The sequence below is a fragment of the Triturus cristatus genome, chromosome 8 (assembly GCF_964204655.1).
Source record: "Triturus cristatus chromosome 8, aTriCri1.1, whole genome shotgun sequence".
Lineage (NCBI taxonomy): Eukaryota > Metazoa > Chordata > Amphibia > Caudata > Salamandridae > Triturus > Triturus cristatus.
In genome coordinates, this window is record NC_140591.1 from 1,432,802,794 (window position 1) to 1,432,821,976 (window position 19,183).

General features: G+C 44.0%; 1 protein-coding gene across 3 annotated transcripts in view; it reads right to left on the minus strand.

Annotated features, from left to right (window-relative positions):
- Positions 1-19,183, minus strand: part of ANKRD42 (ankyrin repeat domain 42) — a 394,873-nt gene that overhangs the window by 98,878 nt on the left and 276,812 nt on the right. For all 3 annotated transcript variants that reach the window (XM_085620564.1, XM_085620566.1, XM_085620565.1), the window contains exons 7-8: positions 15,267-15,392; positions 2,711-2,816 (exon numbers count right to left, since the gene is read on the minus strand). In XM_085620564.1, coding sequence (XP_085476690.1) covers positions 2,711-2,816; positions 15,267-15,392 — 232 coding nt within the window. The remainder of the gene's footprint in view (positions 1-2,710; positions 2,817-15,266; positions 15,393-19,183) is intronic.

Below are 19,183 nucleotides of genomic sequence, written 5' to 3' on the forward strand. Positions count from 1 at the left end.
AAATGAATAATGTCACAGTGCTGCTCTAAACCCAAGCTGACATCATCAAACAACGCAATATTTCGAAAAGTCTATTGTGGGTAACTGTTAGCAGGCAGGGCTGGATAAAGAGAACTGTGCCTCAGATTTACGAAGCCCATGCGTTGCCATTGCTTAACGCAAGGAGGAGCAAAGCAACACATGGGCTTCAGTGAGATTTACTAAGCAACGCAAAGCATCTTGCGTGGCTCGATGTGGCTCCGTAAATCTGGATTAAGACATGGAAGCGCACGTCGCTGCCTTGCGTTACTCTGCCCTGGGAAGGAGTTTCATGAGTGGAGCTTGAGGGTTCTCACGCATCCACCCATGGATTTTGGTGCATTCCCAGATTCACTAGGGCTAGTAAACCTGGGAATTCGGCAAAATGATAAGCCTTGCCAGGTGAGGCGTAACGAGAAGAAATATGTTTATTTCTCCTCGTTTTTTCCTCTTTCTACGTGTGTTTTTGTGCAGGAAGGTGTTCCTGTCTGCACAAAAACAGTCCTGCCTGTAACACAGACACCCTTGCTCAACGGGGCAAGGGTGCATGCATTAGCGCTAGGCTGCACTCAGTGCACCAGCGCAGGAAGAGAACAGGAATGGTAGAAATGGCACATTCCGACTTAACTTAGAGGCAATGAGTAAACTATTTGTGCAATACTTCAAACAGTAAGAAAGAAACAAAAAAAATCTAATCAGTAGAACCAGACTTATGAATTTTTAAAGATTTTAGGGTAAAAAAGCACTAAAAGGCAGAAAGTACCAACTGCAGCTATCAGGTCGTGTGAGATCATTAGAAAGTCACAAGTTGAGGCTGACTGCGATGGAGCGTAGGTCGGATACAGGGACCAGGTTAGTCCTGCTGGAATTTTACTTTTTCAGTCTAGCGCCAAGAGCCCTGTTCACGGTGGACGGGGCAGCGAGGAGCAAGGAAGCGTTGCAGATTGTCATCGATGTAGAGTGTACAGCAGGCCAAGCATCGCGGGAAGTAGGCGCTGTAGTGTGAGGATCCTGTTGCCATCACAAACGGTCAGGCTGGTGCTTTGCAGTATCGCTCCCCGTGAGCGGTCAATGCTGTATCGCGAAGGGTCGGGCTGATGAAGCTTTGCGTTGCCGGGCTGTGCGAGTGTCAAGGATTCAGCACCACCTGGCCCATTCACAGTTGTGAAGAGTCCAAAAACTTCAATTCAGCCTCTCTGAGGCCACACCACGGGTCGAAAAACTGAGGGTCACCACTTGGGGATCAGAGGCTTACTCCAGCTGGACCTGGGTACTGGTGCAGGTGATTGGGAACCTGTTATGTCCCTGGAGTTCAGAACAGGGGGCCAGTAGACTAGCCCTTGGAGTCACTCTGGGAGTCCTGAGTTCAAGAAGTGCCTTCTCACCCGGACAGAGGGCAGCAGGTCAGCACAGCAGAGCAAATAAGATCATTTCAAGAGAGGAGAAAAACCTAGAGTAAGGATGGCAGATGTCTGAGACCAGAGGGCAAAATACCTTAGTGGCTTAATAGGAATATGTCAGGGAAACATAAAAGCCCCTTTATACAAGCCAAACAAAACCTACATCTAATGCACTGCATCCACTTAGGAACCGTACTAGACATGGTTAAGTACATTATATCAGAAACTCCAAAACTCAGATCAGATTGTGGGGTGGGTCACTTGCTGTTGGAGTTATATAATATTGCCCCCACAACACCCCTAGAAAGTAGGCCCAAAGACCCAATAGTGCCAGGAAAAAGTAGGTCTTTTTGAAGCTATAATGACGTCAGGAGAAGGGAAAGCTCTGCCCCCTATTAAATAAGCAGGCCACTGGGATGTAGCTGAGCAGCTAATCCTCGGTGGCCTAAACAAGCAAACATTTAGGACCCCGCCCAACTGAGACTCTGTCTTGACACCTGACCAGCCAGTTGAAATTTCTACCTATTAGCACAAAAGTCTACCAAAGGGCAATCACTTTCATACTGGCTCTCATGCTCACATAATGCATGTGGAGGCCAATAGTGAACTAATGCAGACCAGTTAGAAAAGTAAGTCCGAGGTTTTCATGTTTCAGGGATTTTGCGGACACACTAGAACAATATCAGATCAAAAAAATCACAAGAAAAAAAAAATCACAAGAAAAACACCCCAGTGCTGCTCAGTATGAGGGAAGAAGGCAAGTATGAGGTTTGGACAAAAACTTTGTGTGGAGTTATATGTACCAAATGTTGCACACTGGCAGGTGCAGATCTGCAGACATGGCCCTGTGTAGCGCACTAGCGAGCAGCCCAGGCGTCTGGTGTTAGTGTAATGGCATAGGCCCCGTTACCATAGGGCCACATGTGGCTCAGTTTGGTGACAAGGGTACTTTCAAGCACAGACCAGTAAAAAGCTACAAATGTGTCCCCATAAAACAATGATTGAAAGATGTATAAAGATACTGTGGCTGAGGCCTGGGGTAAACCCCCAAGAAGACCTTTGATCAGTTACTCGGTGAGAAAGAAACGACAGAGAGACTTCGGAATTACTTCATGTGTAATGCATCAAGACTGTAAAAACAACAAAACATCAACAATGTCGCCCTTTGTAGCTTCTTCCCCTTTCTTAAACCATTCTCCTTCCTGGTGATAAGACCTATATGTCTACAGATTTCAGAAAAACAGAATTCAATTTTTTCAAAATTCATGCATTATTGTGCAATGGGCTACTACCTTTTAGCCACATCCAGTGGTGTTTCTCCTGCTTCATTTGTGATGTTATGATCAGCTCCCATTTCAATCAGCCATTGTAAGCACTCTATCCGTCCTTGTCCAGCAGCTGCAATGAGTGAAATAGATCATATAAAAAAAATATAAACAAGTAATCTGCACTTATCTAATTAAAGATTGGATTGCAATATTGTGCAAGGAATGTGATAATCCATGAGGATATGTCATTGGCGAACACTTATGCAAGAAGAAAATGTTCATCACGTGATAGATATCGGTGACCCCTTACTTAAATTCCTTCCTGCACATCCTATAAATATAGGTTATAGTATCAAGTTAATGCTACCTATAGGACCGGTGATTGTAATTTTTCATAGAATTTAAAGATAAAATGTCAAACCCCCACACATTGCTCAAAGAAATATGAATGTCTCAATATCAGTGTCAAACTATTTGTGCATTTCAGGTTCAACATTTTTACATAACACGTTTACTGTCTTAGTTTCATATTGTATCCAAATGCACCATAGTCTTTTTTTTTAGCAAAACAAGAATTTTATGTAGGTGCAATACTCCATATAAATATCTGGATCTACAACTAAGATATCAGAGGAAATGTGGAGGCTAAGCAAGCCAATATAGTTTCAACAGAATTTATTTGGTTGTTGGTTCTAGAGACTGGAGATAACAAAATTATAGAGGTACACTTTTCTCATTTACTACAGTACAACTCCATGGTTGTACAAGGAAGACATAAAATGTTCATTAAATCATTTACAGTTTTCTGCAGATTCGGTATAGAAATGAATTAAGGAGACCGTGAAATGCAGCGATAAAATAAAACTCCTATGCAAGAGCTTACAATTCTAATTTAATTAAAACAGTACAATAAATTATCAATTGAATAAAAATAAAATGTAAGAGTTAAAAAGTATTCACTGGGCCAAAAGAGTCAAAGAGAATGTTTCTCTCAATCTTATCAAGAATTGTAAAAAAACAAAACGGTTGAGACTAATGACCGTCCCAAAAACTACAAGACTGTGGTTGAGAACATCATAATGGAAATTCTTTTCTGTGTCATACAAAATTGGACCAGGTTTTGTTGGGTTTCCGTCACAGGAGGAATACATCACAGAAAACTACTAGAAGCATGTTACCCGAACATACCAGAACCTGGCAACATCAAATAGTATAGGATGTCATATGGATTTTGACCCAAAATTAGAATCAGTCCACAACAACCCTGTGATGTACTCCTCTTTAGACAATGGAATAAAACCAGAGGAAAGTAGAAAATGTTTTATGACATTACACACTATAAAAATATCTCATTGATCGACATTTCTTTGCCTTTTAAGTTGGCCTGGACCCCTTGGTGAGACTGGAGTTCCTATGTACTGAAATATGTATCCAGAAGTATGTAGATGTAAGTTTATCTAGGATTGGCTCTTCACAAGCAACTAAAGCAAAAATACCAGAACAACAAATTCTCACATACCAACCATAGAACTGTAAGGAAAAATACTTCGAAATTAGCCTTTGCTTCTCCTGAGTATTCCAAAGGACTAGAAGAACAATAGCCCTCAACAGAAATGGATACAAAAAATAGCAGATCAAATAAGTTTACCTGAGTCTGAATGCTTATCAATTAAATTGTTTGTTACTTTCAACTAGAGACATTACTTAGTGCAGCAAGACTTTTTGAAAGACTAACCCAAGAGAAAAGGGCTCATATTCACCAGAATTGCCATGGATGTTGTGAGGTAGAGGAATGGGTTTGGGGAAGCCAGTACGTCCATGAGGCAGAAAAGGAAACTGTTGGTGGTTGCATAGTTATACTACTCTCAGTTCAGAAGCTACCACGTTATACCCTCTACTGAAAATTAAGAAGGTAATAAATATACTCTTTGAGTTTGATGCTTTCCCCTGCTCCCCCTCAGAATACTGCTCTTATAAACAATGGCAATTCCACACAAAAAAAGTTGTATCCTCCAAAAATTGGGTACATCTGCCAACTGGGCAGAATGACAGATGCACCCGAAGCGAAAGGACATGCAAGAAACACAGACTTTTCAGAACCAGTGGCACTCTTACTTCTACAGGTCTGCACCGACGGCCTTCTATAACAAGGCTAGGAATGGATGCACAAGAAGCCAGGTTCGGCTCAGCCACCCTCCAGAGTCAACAAGCCACTGTTTATCTTAAAAATTGACACTGTTATGTGGTAAAGAGCTGCTTGAAACCCCTGCAGAACTTAGACTATTTGAAAATCATGTTTTGACAGGCTCAACTTTAGGCTTCAGGCTCATCTTTAGGACAAAGTGGATATTTGTGTGGTTACTATCATTAAGCGAGGGAAAATTTGTGATGAGTGGGAAAATCCTTCCTTTTATGATTATGTATACAAGACTCTGAAAGTATAATTAACAGGTATCAGTCTCTCTAACTGGTAAGACAAAGCACACAGAGAGACCTATGCAGTGACGCTATTCCCTGCCATACAAGTGTTCTATGAGAATGAGAAGAAACAGAGGCAAGGTGACGATGAGGATGAGAAAGGGAGTACAAAATGAGAGCAAGGTAGGCAGTAAAGGAAGGACACAGGTGAAGAGAAAAAAGAATATGAGACTGAATGTCACCATGCAGGTATGAGATGGAAAGTAAAGCTCCTACTATATATATAGTTATTAAGAGTGCTAGGAACACAACCTCACAGCCTCCCAGAGGACGCAGAAATGTGACAACACTTCTTTGCATTATGAAGAGGTATCAGATTGTTAAAGGACACAGGTAGGTGTTCAGTGCCTAAGCACTGGACATCCTCTTAAGGACTGTTCATGGCTTATTGAGGCTGGCAGTCATCCACATTTCTCCCTGTAACATTTCTAGGACAAAGTGTTGAGCATTACAACTCTGTGGACGTCAGCAAGGAAATGTTACATTTGTTATTGTATCATTGTCTGTACTGGCATGCTTAGATTCACAATCTCAGTAGCTAAATACTTATGAATGGATTTTAATCGACTAGATAATAGTGGGAATGCGATTTCCAGTAATGATATTGTGATCTTGGCAGTTTGAAAAAAAACTCCAAGCTTATTGACCAAGGCACTGTCATGAAACTCTATGAATGTATAATATTCTCACTGCCATGCCCATTGTTGTTGAGTATGAGCATAGATCTTATGCGTGAGAGACCCATTGATAAATGCTATATGCTGATATCAGTCTTTTCCTAGTCACGTGTCTGGACCGCGGGACTATGACATAGTAAAAAACAGTATAGTAATATAGAAACATCTTTTTTAATTCACAAACTCTCAGTGAATAAGATTATTGATGCATAGTTCAATATTATATATACACCTAGAGGTATCTCCTAGAATTCAACCTCCATTAGCTATCCATTGATATGTTAAACCAGTTGAGCCTAACCGACTGCTCTAGATCAGATGGTACTTACTAAAGGGTGGTTTCCCTAATTCTTTTCAGGTTCAAAAATAGCAAAAGGTGCATTAACTCAAGAAAGAGAAAAGCACAGGTTTCAGTAGCAAGTCACCTTTACAGTCTAAATAATTACATTGTCCTAGATTACTAGATCTGTTTATGTTAGATATTATGTCACATGGTTCAACAAAACACTCTAGAGAATTCAGTAAATGGCAAAGATTGCCATTCATCCATGCCAAGCGTTTCATTAGGCATAAGTGTACATAAATGCATGCTCCATTTGCTAGGTATACATTCATATAAATGCCTGCGCCTAATATTCAACAAGCCCTCAGGCTATAAAGAACTGTTATATATGCAAAAATGGGTGCGGGTAAAGCTGTTCCAAAGCATCATAAAAATAAGAATTGGCAAAGCCAATGGGTCACGCCTATGTAAGCTATTGGCTTTACCAAGGTTTTTTAGCCATATTGCACAGCACCGTGGCTGCTATTCAGCATGGATAAAAGTTAATGGTGTGACGTAGAGTTGAGTGGAGTGGCATAGAGTAGGTGGGCGTAGAGTAGGTTGGCACAGAGTTGCTTAGAGTGAAATGACATACATTAAAATGGCACAGACTGGAATAGCATAGAGTAGAGTGGCGTGGTGTAGACCAGAGTCGCATACAGTGGAATCATGCAGACTGGTGTAGAGTGACTTGGAGTAGAGATGTGTACAGTTCAATAGCCTAGAATAGAGAAGAGTGGGGAGGCATAGAGTAGAGTAGCTTATAGCAGAGTGGTGTGGACTAGCGTGGCATAGAGTGGAATGGTGTGGTGTAGAGTGGAGTGATGTAGAGCGGAGTAGCATAGAGTGGCGGGGCATAGAGTGGAGTGGCGTGGAGTGACGTAGTGTAGATTAGAGCAGTATAGAGTAGAATGGCATAGAGTAGAATTGCACTGAGTGGGGTGGAGTAATATAGGGTGTCATAGAGTAGAGTGGTGTAGAGTGGAGTGGTGTGGAGTGGAATGGCATATAGCAGCATAGAGTTGAGTGGAGTAGTGTAAAGTCGAGTGGTGTAGCGTACAGTGGAGTGGCATAGAGTAGAATGGCCTAGTGAGAGTGGCATAGGGTGGCCTAGAGTGGATTGGCATGGAGTTGACTGGCGTGGAGTGGCATAGAATAAAGGGGCATAGGGTGGAGGCGCATTGAGTGGGATGGAGTGGGATAGAGTGTCACAAAGTAGAGTGTCATTGAGTGAAGTGGCATAGAGCGATGTGGAATGGCGTATAGTGACACAGAGTGAAGTTGCATAAAGTAGAGCAGGGTGGCATAGAGTGGAGTTGCATGGTGTAGAGTGGCATAGAGTAGATTGTTGTAGGGTGGAGTAGAGTGGCACAGCGTTAAGCGGTGTATAGTGGCATCAAGTGGAGTGGTGTAGAGAAGAGTTGCATAGAGTGGAGTGGGGAAGAGTGGCATAGAGTAAAGTGGCACAGAGTAGAGTGGTGTAGAGTAGAGTGTCTTAGAGTGGTGTAGAGTAGATTGATGTAGAGTACAGCAGCATAAAGTAGAATGGCAAAAAGAAGAGTTGCCTTGACTGGGGTGAAAGGGTATAGAGTGTGGTAGAGTGGCAAAGAGTGGAATGGTGTAGAGTGGAATGGTGTACAGTGGCATAGAGTGGTGTGACGTGGAATGGAGTGGAATAAAGTAGAGTGGTGTAGAGTAGTTTGTAGTGGCGTAGAGTAGAACAGAGCAGACTGGCATACAATAGAGTGGGATAAAGTAGGATGGCTGAGTAGAGCGGCATAGAGTGAAGTGGAATAGAGGTGGAATAGAGTACTGTGGAGTAGAGTACAGTGACATAGAGTGCAATGTCTTAGAGTGGAATGGTAGATTAGAGTGGCGTGGCTAAGAGTGAAGTGGTGTAGAGGAGAGTGAAGTGACATAGATTGGAATGGAGTGGCCTATAGTGGAGTAGAGTTGAGTGGCATAGAGTAGAGAGGCATGGAGAGTCAAAAAATGGAGTAAAGTGGCATACAGTAGAGTGCGATGGAGTGGCATAGACTGGCATGGAGTGTAGTGTAGTAGAGTGGCGTAGGGTGAAGTTCTGTAGACTAAAGTGGAATGGAGTAAAGTGGAGTGGAGTGGCATGGAGTGATGTAGTGGATTGGAGAAGAACAGAGTAGAGAGGTGTGGTGTACAGTAGAGTGGCATATATTGGAATACAGTGAACTAGAGTAGAGTGGCTTAGAGTGGACTGAAGTGACAGAGAAGACTGAAGAGACATGGCGTAATGTGGTAGAGAGTGGCATTGCGTGGAGTATAGTGGAGTGGCATAGAACATATTGGAGTACAGGGGTGTGGAGTGGAACAGAGTAGAGTAGAACAGAGTAGAGTGGCATGGAGTAGAGTGGCATGGAGTAGAGTGGAGTGGCATAGAGTGGAGTGGCGAAGAGTGGAGTGGCGAAGAGTGGAGTGGCATACAATAAAGTAGTGGAGTTAGAGTGGAGTGGTGCAGACTGGAGTGAAGTGGTGTAGAGTAGAGTGGCATAGACTGGAGTTATTATTATTATTTGGGAACCTTGTATAGCGCACAGATACCCCAACGGGGTGTCCCGGCGCTTATGTGAAGGCAGAAGCTATGTCAGAACTCAGGTGGTATTAACAGAAGAGAAAGGTTTTCAAAGCTCTCCGGAATGGAAGTTCCTCCCGGATGGTCCGAATGGACAACGGTAATTTGTTCCAGTGGAAGGAAGCACAGACTTGGAATGTTTTTCCCCCAGATCGAGCTTTTTTGACTCCGGGGGTAGAAAGAAGATGTTTGGAGCTAGAGCGGAGAAGTCGGGTATTGCTGTAAGGACGAAGGCAAGAAGATAGATGAGCGGAACCTTTACCATAGATCGCGCGATGGGCAAGGGTAAAAGCCTTAAATTCCGCCCTTTTGTGAACTGGGAGCCAATGCAGCCTATGTCGATGGGGAGTGATATGTTCACGAAGTGGAAGCCCACAAACTAAACGGACAGCGGCATTTTGGACTGTCTGAAGACGACGCTGAAGGCCCCGGGAAAGACCAAGATACAGTCCGTTGGCGTAATCTAGATGGGAAGTGATTAAAGCCTGCACAATAGTTTTCCTAGTTTGGCTAGGGAGGAAATTAATGAATTTTTTCATCATCCTCATTTTAGAGAAACAGGCCGCAGAAACCGACTGGATTTGTTTCTGAAAAGAAAGATTGGTATCCCAGATTACTCCAAGATTTTTTACTGAGTCTTTAGGCAAGGGGGGTGAGCTCAGATCAAGAGGCCACCACAGATTAGGGTCCAAAGGCGAGGGCTGATGGAAAAATATAACCTCGGTTTTGCCAGCGTTAAGCCAGAGGGAGTTGTTATCCATCCAGCTAGCGATGTTACGGAGGCAGTTTTTCAGCGGATCAAAAGTAGATTGGGAGGGGGAATCAAATGAAAACAGAAGCTGTATATCATCAGCATAGGAAGTGGCCTGGATACCAGATTGAGTAATAATCTCGGACAACGGGGAAAAATACACATTAAACAAAAGGGGACTCAGTGAGGAGCCCTGAGGGACGCCCCACCTGAGGGGGCGACTGTCTGAGGTAAAAGGGGGAGTGAATACTGCCTGTGTCCGATTGGACAAAAAGGAGGCAAACCATTCTAAGGCCTTTCCTTGTATGCCTTTTGCCTGCAGACGGTCAAGGAGGACGGGGTGGGAGACGGTGTCGAATGCTGCCGACAAGTCGAGCAGCACCAACACCGCTCTAGATCCCTCGTCTAACTTCCATCTAATGGCGTCAGCCATCTCTATGAGGGCAGATTCGGTACTATGTCCCGACCTGAAGCCGTGCTGTGAAATGTGAAAAGAGCCGTTAGTTTCCAAGAAACCAGCCAGTTGTCGTTGTACTAGTTTCTCCAGCACTTTAGCTGGGGCAGGGAGCAGGGAGATGGGACGGTAGTTAGCTGGTTCAGAGGGATCTGCAGTTGCTTTTTTAATAATGGGGACCAATCTAGCATGTTTCCAGGAGTCGGGATAGATTAAATTTTATTTAAAAAGGGGTTGAGCAGAGGGGCTAGGGATTTATACTGTTTTGCCGGCCAGGGGTCCAAAGGGGAACCAGATTTACATTTAAGTAATTCTGCCAGCGAGTGTTCCGGGGTAATCACCTCAAAATTAGAAAAGACCTTGTCAGGATTAGAACTGATAGAACAGGATTTCAGAAGGGGAGGCTTAATTTTGCTGGCAAAGGAATTCTGAATAGTAGCAATCTTGTTGTCAAAGAAACTGGAAAGGTTGTCTCAAAGAGACTGGGATACCAGAGGTTGACGCTTGAGGGCCAGAGGGTCAGTAAAGGATCTGACAGTGTCAAAGATGATTCTAGAAGACCCTTGTGCCCGGGTGATTTTCTCCTCAAGATGGGATCTTTTATGATCTATGATTTTCTTCCTATACTCCTTAAGGGCGGTTTTATATTTAGATTTGCTGTTAGGAGAGTAAGCACGTCTCCAACTTCTCTCGAGCTGTTTGCAAACCGATTTACAAATACGAAGTTCGTCCGAGAACCACGGTGCAGAAGGAGTAACACGCGAGGATTTAATAGGTCTGACAGGGGCTAAGAGATCGATAGCAGAGGTGATCCAATGGTTAAAATTAGCCAATCTAGAGTCTAAGTCTTTAGCCTCCTCAGGGGCGGACTTTGAGAGGTGAGGCGTTAGATTCTCGGGGGAAATCACCCTCCAATTCCGACCCACAGAGTTGGACAAGGGTCTGGAGCGGTCCAGAAAGTGAAAGGAGATGGAAAAAGGGATCACAAAGTGATCAGACCAGATTACGGGGATGGGATTGCTTAAAACGGTATCTGTTAGGTTAGTACAGATCAGGTCCAAGGTATGTCCTGCCATGTGTGTAGGACCAGAAATAATTTGGTTTAACCCACCATCTGATAAGGTGGACAAAAAATTGGTGATGGTGGGTTCATCGATATTATCGACGTGAAGGTTGAAGTCCCCTAAAAGGGTAAAGTTGGCATATCGGAAGGAGGCTTGTAGGGCATAATCAAGATGGGCCAGGAGATAGGAGGAGTTGAGTGGCATAGAGTGGAGTGACACAGACTGGCATAGAGCAGCATGATGTAGAGTGGAGTGGAGTAGAGTACAGTGGCGTAAAGTCGAGTGGTGTGAAGTGGCATGGAGTGGCCTAGAGAGTGATGTGGCATAGAGTAGGGTGTAGTGGCGTGGAGTGGCATAACGTAGCATAGTTAACAGTGGCATAGAGTAGAGTTGCATGAAGTGGGGTAGAGTGGAGTGAAGTGGTATAAAGTGGAGTGAACAGACTCCTTACTGGATCTTTGGTTCCCAAGTCTTTTGTTTCAGTGTTTTTGTCTCCTTGGTTGCTTGTATTCCAGTTCAGGGTGGACCTGGCCTGGCAGTTCAGGTTGTACTGATCCCATTGGAGCGGTGTGAAGACTGATTTTCAAAAGGCTGGGACCAAGCTGAGGTGGTATGGTATGCAAAATAATGATGTATTGGGGTGTGGCCCAAATAATTACTAGTGGGTGAGATTAATTCAAGCATTCTATCCATCACTTGTTTGTATACTTTAGTGGGTCGCCCCCAGTGGGACGGGCATGTCCTGACGTGGGTCCTGTGCACACTGTATCACTGGAACCAAGCTATACCTGGCTGATAAGTGCTAACTAGGGTGAAACCAGTCCTGGGTTGCCTGTATTCTGGTTCAGGGAGGGCCTGGCTGTTCATGCTGGACTGTTCCCATTGCAGCAGGGTCAAGACTGATTTGCATATGGTAGATTGGGATGTGATCTGAGTAATTACCAGTGGCTGTGATTAGTTCAAGCCTTCCATCCATCACTTTTTTGTATACTTAAGTATGACGCCCTAAGTGAGACGGTTATGCCCAAAGGTGGGTCCCGTGCAGCCTGTCTGACTTGAAACAAGCTATACCTAACTAGGGTGAAACCTGTACAGGGTTGCTTGTATTTCAGGTCAGGGAGTTTGAGCTGGACTGTTCCCAATGGAGGTCTGATGTGCATATGGCCAGGTCGGTCCGAACAGAGGTGGCATGGTGTGCAAAATATCGATGAATTGAGATGCGGCCTGAGTAATTATCAGTGGCTGTGATTAATTCAAGCAAGCCATCTCTCGTTTTTTTGTGTACTACTGTATATACTGTGGGCAGAGGAAAAAAAGTATATTGTTAGAAAAAAAGGAAATTTGCTAAATGAATCGCTGATTAAGATACCTTATGGTTCTCTAGAAAGATTTCATGTTAATCTTTTATATAAAAGAAACCCTTTTACAACGTGGAACAAAACTTAATTTGAATAGGAATTATGGTTCTGATCCAAAACTTAAAATCCACAACAAAAACATACCACTACTTTTGTACATTTAAGACTTCAAAAATGAAATGAAAGATAATCACAAAAAATGACATTGATGACAGTATAAGTGACATAAAATCATAATTTAGCAGATGGTTTGAGGTACTTTGGCAGGTGGCCAGGTATCCGAAGGGCCGTCAGTCAAAGGTCTCTGTCGGTTGAGCCAAGACAGACTCCACCGGTGGAACCATGGCAGTTCCACTGACTCTAAATCAGGGGTCTTCAAACTGTGGGGCGCGACCCCCAGGGGGGCCGTGGAGTGATGCAAAGGGGGTCGCGCCTTCCCAGTCACACTTCTACCCAGGCCCAAGGGCTTCAGACCCTCCCCCTCTCCCCCCCCCCCTCCTGTGTCTCAGCCCAGGCTGCTGCAGTGAAACTTGAGCTGCTGGGGGCTCAGCTGGGCAGTGTCTGGGGTCTTATCTCCGGCACCCCTGTGTTTTTCACAGGTCTTTAAAGACCATTTGCATTTTTACATGCCTTTGCAAACTGGTTACAGAGGCTTAGGTTTTATTCCTGGTTCCAGTACCCCCTGGGTCCCCACTCAGCCTATTCCTTACATTTGTGTTTTACATTTACTGCTGTAGTGTGAGAATGCATTTCATGGAAAGGAATATAAAGTAGGCTTGCCAAAAGAAAAATGCCTGCCATGTTTTGTTTAAAGAGCCTGCAAAGATCTCCTCTAGGCACTAAATAGACTTAGAAATAAAAAAGTATGTATGCATTTGTTATGTGACTTTTCTGTCTTTGTTCTCTTTAATTATCAGTCATGGATCATTGAGGCAGCCCTAGAACACAATTAAAAGTGCTTTCTATTTAGATTTGCTGTTGGAAGTATGCACAGATAAGTGCTGAAAATACTGCTTTAGGTGACTGCTTTTTTTTGTACCGACTGGGCTATCAAAATAATCTGCTGGTAACCCTAACCATAGGACTGTAAGTTTGTTGCAGGATCAGCACATTATTTATTTCCTTCACCCTCGATCCCCGATTAATGAGGCAATAGTTTAACTTAGATCTTAAACTCTATGCCGCCGTCAATAACATGCTGGGTTACTTCAAGTGTCTGGGAATGCACCCTGCATTCAGACAACTCATTCCTCATTCTCGCCCTTCATTTTCACGCTCACCCTGCACTCACAGTGATCACAATGCACTCACACTGATCACCATGCACTCGCACCATTCACCCGCTCACCTTGCACTCACAGTGATCACTCTGCACTCACAATGCACTTGTGCTGCTCACCCTATACCTCAACCTGCAGTCACACGTGTACACTACTCAAGCTGCACTCATGTGACACTTCACTCACCTGTCCCCCTCACTACTCAATATGCAACTCACTCAAACAAGCCCATCAGTAATCATACATTAATTCATCCCATTCTGAACTTGCATCCGCGCCCAAATTCATACACCACCTCACTCACCCTGCAGTCACTCCTCTTGTCCTACTCTCACACTGTTGCATCGCTCACCGTGCACTCACAAGGGCACTCTTGTCACCCACACAGTGCAGAGGGTTAATGTGCCTGCTACAAAGAATATGTACCATGCAGATCCCAGAAATGAGTGAGAGTAAACTATGAGTAGCGCTATAAAAAAATGAAATGTTTGTCAGAAAGGTGCTATAGAGAGATGAGGTGCATTGTTGGTGAGTTGCAGTTAGGAATTCATGGAGAAGGAGGAAACGGGGGTGGGGCATCAAAAAAGACTGATGCACCGGGTGCGACCAGCGTTAGGACCAGCCCTGACTGGGAGTGTTAGCCTCCCCCCCTCTGAAGTTCTGGTCTAGTGGCTCCCCTGTTTCTGCCTATTATTATTTACATTTGTAGTGCACTACTGTTACAAAAAGATATCCTGGGGCTAATAACCATCTACTGCCTGAAGGACAATGAGAAACACACAGAAGAGATAAATGTGAGAGACTGTTAGAGATGAGGGCAGTGAAAAGACAGAATGGCAAGAGGTGATTAAAGGTGAATTGAGAGGTTGAATGGGGAGAATTCAGAAGTTGTAAAAAAGGGGTGAAAGAAAATGGCCTGCAAAGTGAGAGAGGGATCCGGGGTTAGGAGAGGAGAGAGGGATGGAAGGGAGGGGGTGAGAGGAAAGCTGCATGGGTAAACTGCCTAACTCTTCACAAAACTGCCAGGGTTTTAAGGGACCCCTGCTTCTCCCGGTCAGGGCCAGGTGAGCTTCTAATGTGGCAGCACGTATTGCTGCAGAGTGGAAGGCCCTTCACAAAGGTTGACTAGAAATCTTTCTGATGATAATTGCTGTATTTTGGTTATAAACGGGTACTGATTGGGTGAAATTTTTCCTCAGTGTTACTGTGTGTAAAAGATGTCAAAATAATGAAGCAATGCTATCCCAAAATACGCTGCATCACATAACCTCATTTACATTTTCATCCCACGCAATTTAGTCAACAGGTTTAGACATTTTTGTCAGGAGGGGGTCCTTACGCCTCAAAATGTTGACAGGGGGGTCTCGGCATCCAAAAGTTTGAAGACCTCTGCTCTAAATGGAGACTGGGAATAAAGAGTTTGGTCCACAGGATGTCCGCCACCTTTCTGATGGAGTATCCCGCCCGCCTATAGCTTAGATATGAGTTTCTAAGAAAACTGAAACTTCATTAGTTGCCAGGCTGATTCACAGGGTCATTTCCTCAAGTGCACAGAATGAGAAAGGAACATTAGCTGATTACACAGACTAACCTTTATGCATCGGAGTGGCTCCTTTATCATCTCGCTCATTTATGGTAATAATTCCACTCTCTACTAATCTTCGAAGAGTCACCAGATCCCCACGGTAGGCAGCGACATGAGCGGGAAATGATAGATCTAAAAAAGACAACATACATTTAGCTCCTTGGGAAGACATAGCAACATGAAGATAGAAAAGATACTTAGCTGTAAAGTTAATGGGGATCTTTCTCATACTTGTAATCTCTTGAAGTCTCTGGGCGATTTGCATACGTTCTTGAATACATTTTTATATCTCTGAACATTGTACTTAAGTGGAGGCGCTTACTATGATATTTCAAGAAAAGGTGCCTTGAAGACGGAACAGTAATGTTCTTTTGCAATTTCAAAATGTTCCTTTTGAATAGCATACAAACAGTAACCAGTTCTAAGGGAGCAAGCACTGGCAAAGCTAATAATAGCTCTTGGCTCTAAAAGATAGAGCTTTTGACGTTGCCAGCGCTTTATTGGCAATAACACACATGCCTCAAGACGCATGCACACATTGGCAGGCAGAGCTGAAATGGGTTTTCTATTCAAGAAAACCCATTAAAAACGGCCACACATGAGTACGTTTGAGTTTTGCCGAGCATGTGGATGCCTCATGATGCAGGGGCAATTTTTACTAATTTACTGTGTTCTAACAGAGCACCGTGCCACTGCCACTCTTCTAACATACTGTCAGTTTAGAAAAGTAAATTGAAGTTAGAAAACAAAATCACAACAAGTGCACGTGACGAGCAAAAAAGGAAGAATGCGACCCTGCATCACTTTGCTACTGCCAGGGCCTCTAAAAAAAAAAATACAGTTAACAAAAAATATTTTAACATGGGGGCAGGATGGGAAGAAGAGTTGGCGGCATTGGAGAGTGGGGGATGATATAGAGCACATGGGGGAAGAGACCTCGGGAACTCATGCAGGCCCATGGACTGCTAAATCTGAAATAAAGAGTCCCCGCAAGTGAATATGAGACGTTATTTCGCATGCCATTACTTCGCATGCTTTTACTACGCGGTTATTACTTAGCAATAACCGTTACTACGCAAGTTTTTACTTTGCATACCATTACAATGAAAGTGTTATGGTATGCGAAGTAAAAACTTACCTAGTAATAATAATGGTATGCGGAATAACGTGTCATACTACACTTAACCCTAAAACTCTACACTACACTTCACTAACACACAACACTACCCATAACCCTAAAACACTAACCCCCCGACACTACACTAAACCCTAAAACACTACCCTAGACTTCACTAACCCACAACACTACCCTAAACCCTAAATCACCAACCCCACGACACTACACTAAACCCTAAAACACTAACCTAGACTTCAATAACCCACAACACTACCCTAAATCCTAAAATACTAACCCAACGACACTTCACTAAACCATAATACACTACACAAGTACACAACCCTACACAGCCCCTACACAGCCCCACTTACCTCTTAACACACGTGGTTCAAATCTTCTCCCCCTTCATGCTTCCACCGGCTTCCTCCGTCAGACTCTCTTTGCAAATGTCTGCCGTGACTAGTACCCGCCCCCTACGCATGCGTTGTACAACGCATGAGATGTAACAGCATGCGTACTAAAGGGACGCGTTGTTACATCGCATGCGTACTAACGCTTGCGTAGTAACGGTACGCGAAGAAATGTCCGCGTACTAGTGGATGTTTCCCCCGCAAGTATGCAGTGCAAGGACACAACTCATCCAACAGACCACTAATGAGACCGAAATACTCTTGCGTGGGACACACACTAGAATCTGGGAGGAAAGGCATTAAATCATGAGCACACATCCGAGACAACAAAGCCATCCACACTTGAGCAAGAGGCTCAACTAGAGCGCACTTTAAGTGTCTGTTATGTATTGACAACAATAGGTCTGCCTGTAACGACTGGCGGGGGAGCACACTGGTGGGGAGGGTAGGGGTGGGTAGAAATAGTAGTTCTGGATTTCGGGAGGGTTGTGGGGAAAAGGGCTTAAGGGGGATGGTAGGGCGGAAGTTGGCGAATAATAGGCAACGAGACTGTAGGTAATAATGTAAATCATTGTGGTTGCATAATATGACAACTTTGTAGGGATGAAGGGTGGAGCACAATCTTTCGGAATAATGCTTACAACACCTGTGTAAGAGATGATGTGGAGATGGAAATGGAAAATAATAAAAAATGTATTTAAAAAAAAATAAAAAATAAATAGGTCTGCCTGTATTTAAGGCCTGAAAAGGTGCAAGAGGGGAAGAATGTCACAGCCCTTTAGGGAATCAGTGTCCTCAGAGAAGACTGTCACACTCTGCACATCCGCACAAGGACTGCAGTTCACACAAGTGGGACTACAAACCATGCACTAACATTTGCGTCACTGCTGGATAGATAGACCTCAGAACTAGTCCACAGTTCTGCAGCTGTTGAGGGTAGACTACTTATGAAATGACTTGAGCCATACATCACTCCAGTAGAACAATTCGCCATAAAATACCATTAGAATTATTTTTATCAGGTTTTCCTGAGTAAAGCAAACATAACAGTTACTGCAGTGTCAATGACACAAGGCACAGAGATAAAGATAACACTTATCATATAGCAGTATAAACGTCAGTGCTGGTAAGATGTGGCAAACCAGTATGTAAAGTTAAAGTCGACTTTCTATCATATCACCCTACACTAGCACACGGTTGCAGTTCATGTGTGTGCAAGCCCAGCAGTCCAGCTAAAAGCATCCATCCATAGAGTTCAATCTTAAAGGGGCAGCCCCCTACTTTCATAAACCCTCCTTTTATCCTTCAAACACCATCACAAATTATTATAGCAAGTTATGCCCCGAAGGAATTTGAGGCATCCCCATGTTTGCATCACATCCCAGCAGACCGCATGTCAGGTTGCGTTTTCCCCATAGTCACAAAAGTACCAATTTCGTGTGTATTTAGAAGTTTATGCTTTTTTCTTTGAGGAGTATTGCTACACACCCTACCAAAAAGGTCATAATCTGGGGGACACACAGGGGGTAGAGAGAAAAACGTGCCTTCACCCCACAATCTCTAAACCTAACCCATTAATTGCAATCTTAACCTTCTGCAGTACACTGTGCACTGTATCTTGAGTCCTACCAGTCTGAACCTGGCCTGTGGCACTACCTTCCACAGATGCAGCGGAGCTCACTCCCAATTGGAGTCCTCCCCTATTTGGACCTGAGACATCCTAATTTATTAGGGAAATTGTTCACCAGGATTCTGTACATCATTGTGATGCAGGCAGATCGTCCATCAGCACCTTGGATTTCAGTGGCGTTCACCTGTGGAGCATGATGAAGTCGCGAATATCTGAATGATTCTTTACCAATCAACTTGCTTTCTCCCTGTAGCTGTTCAAATGTTTTAATTTGCCCAGCCCAATCGCGTCTCAGTTTGCAAAACCTTGGAGTGCCGGAACATCCTATCGCTTATTTCCTACTATCTATGGGGTCTCACTATAAGCATTCCTTTCCAGCCCAAAAAATGATTAGCCACACACCCCCCATACACATCACCACTTCAGTGACCACAGTCAAGCTAGGAACAATCGATCCTCCAAAAAACGGGTGCAAAAAAGATTTGCCCAGGAGCACCATCATTCATAGTCTGTCCTTGCCCATGGTGCTGCTAATGGATGAAGCTGAGCACATCCAATTCGACTGTGACATGGGGGGGGGGGGGGGGGGGGGTTCATTCAAACAATGTGTCCTAACTTTTTCTGGGTGTGTAGAAGGCACTTGGGCAGATTGTCTATCAATGCACCCCAAGTGCCCCACCAGCGAAGTCTCCTCTGAGCTTTACCAGGGTGTGCAGCCCCAAGTCAGTAAGTGCACAATTCTTGCCAGCTGGTCATTCCTTATTAC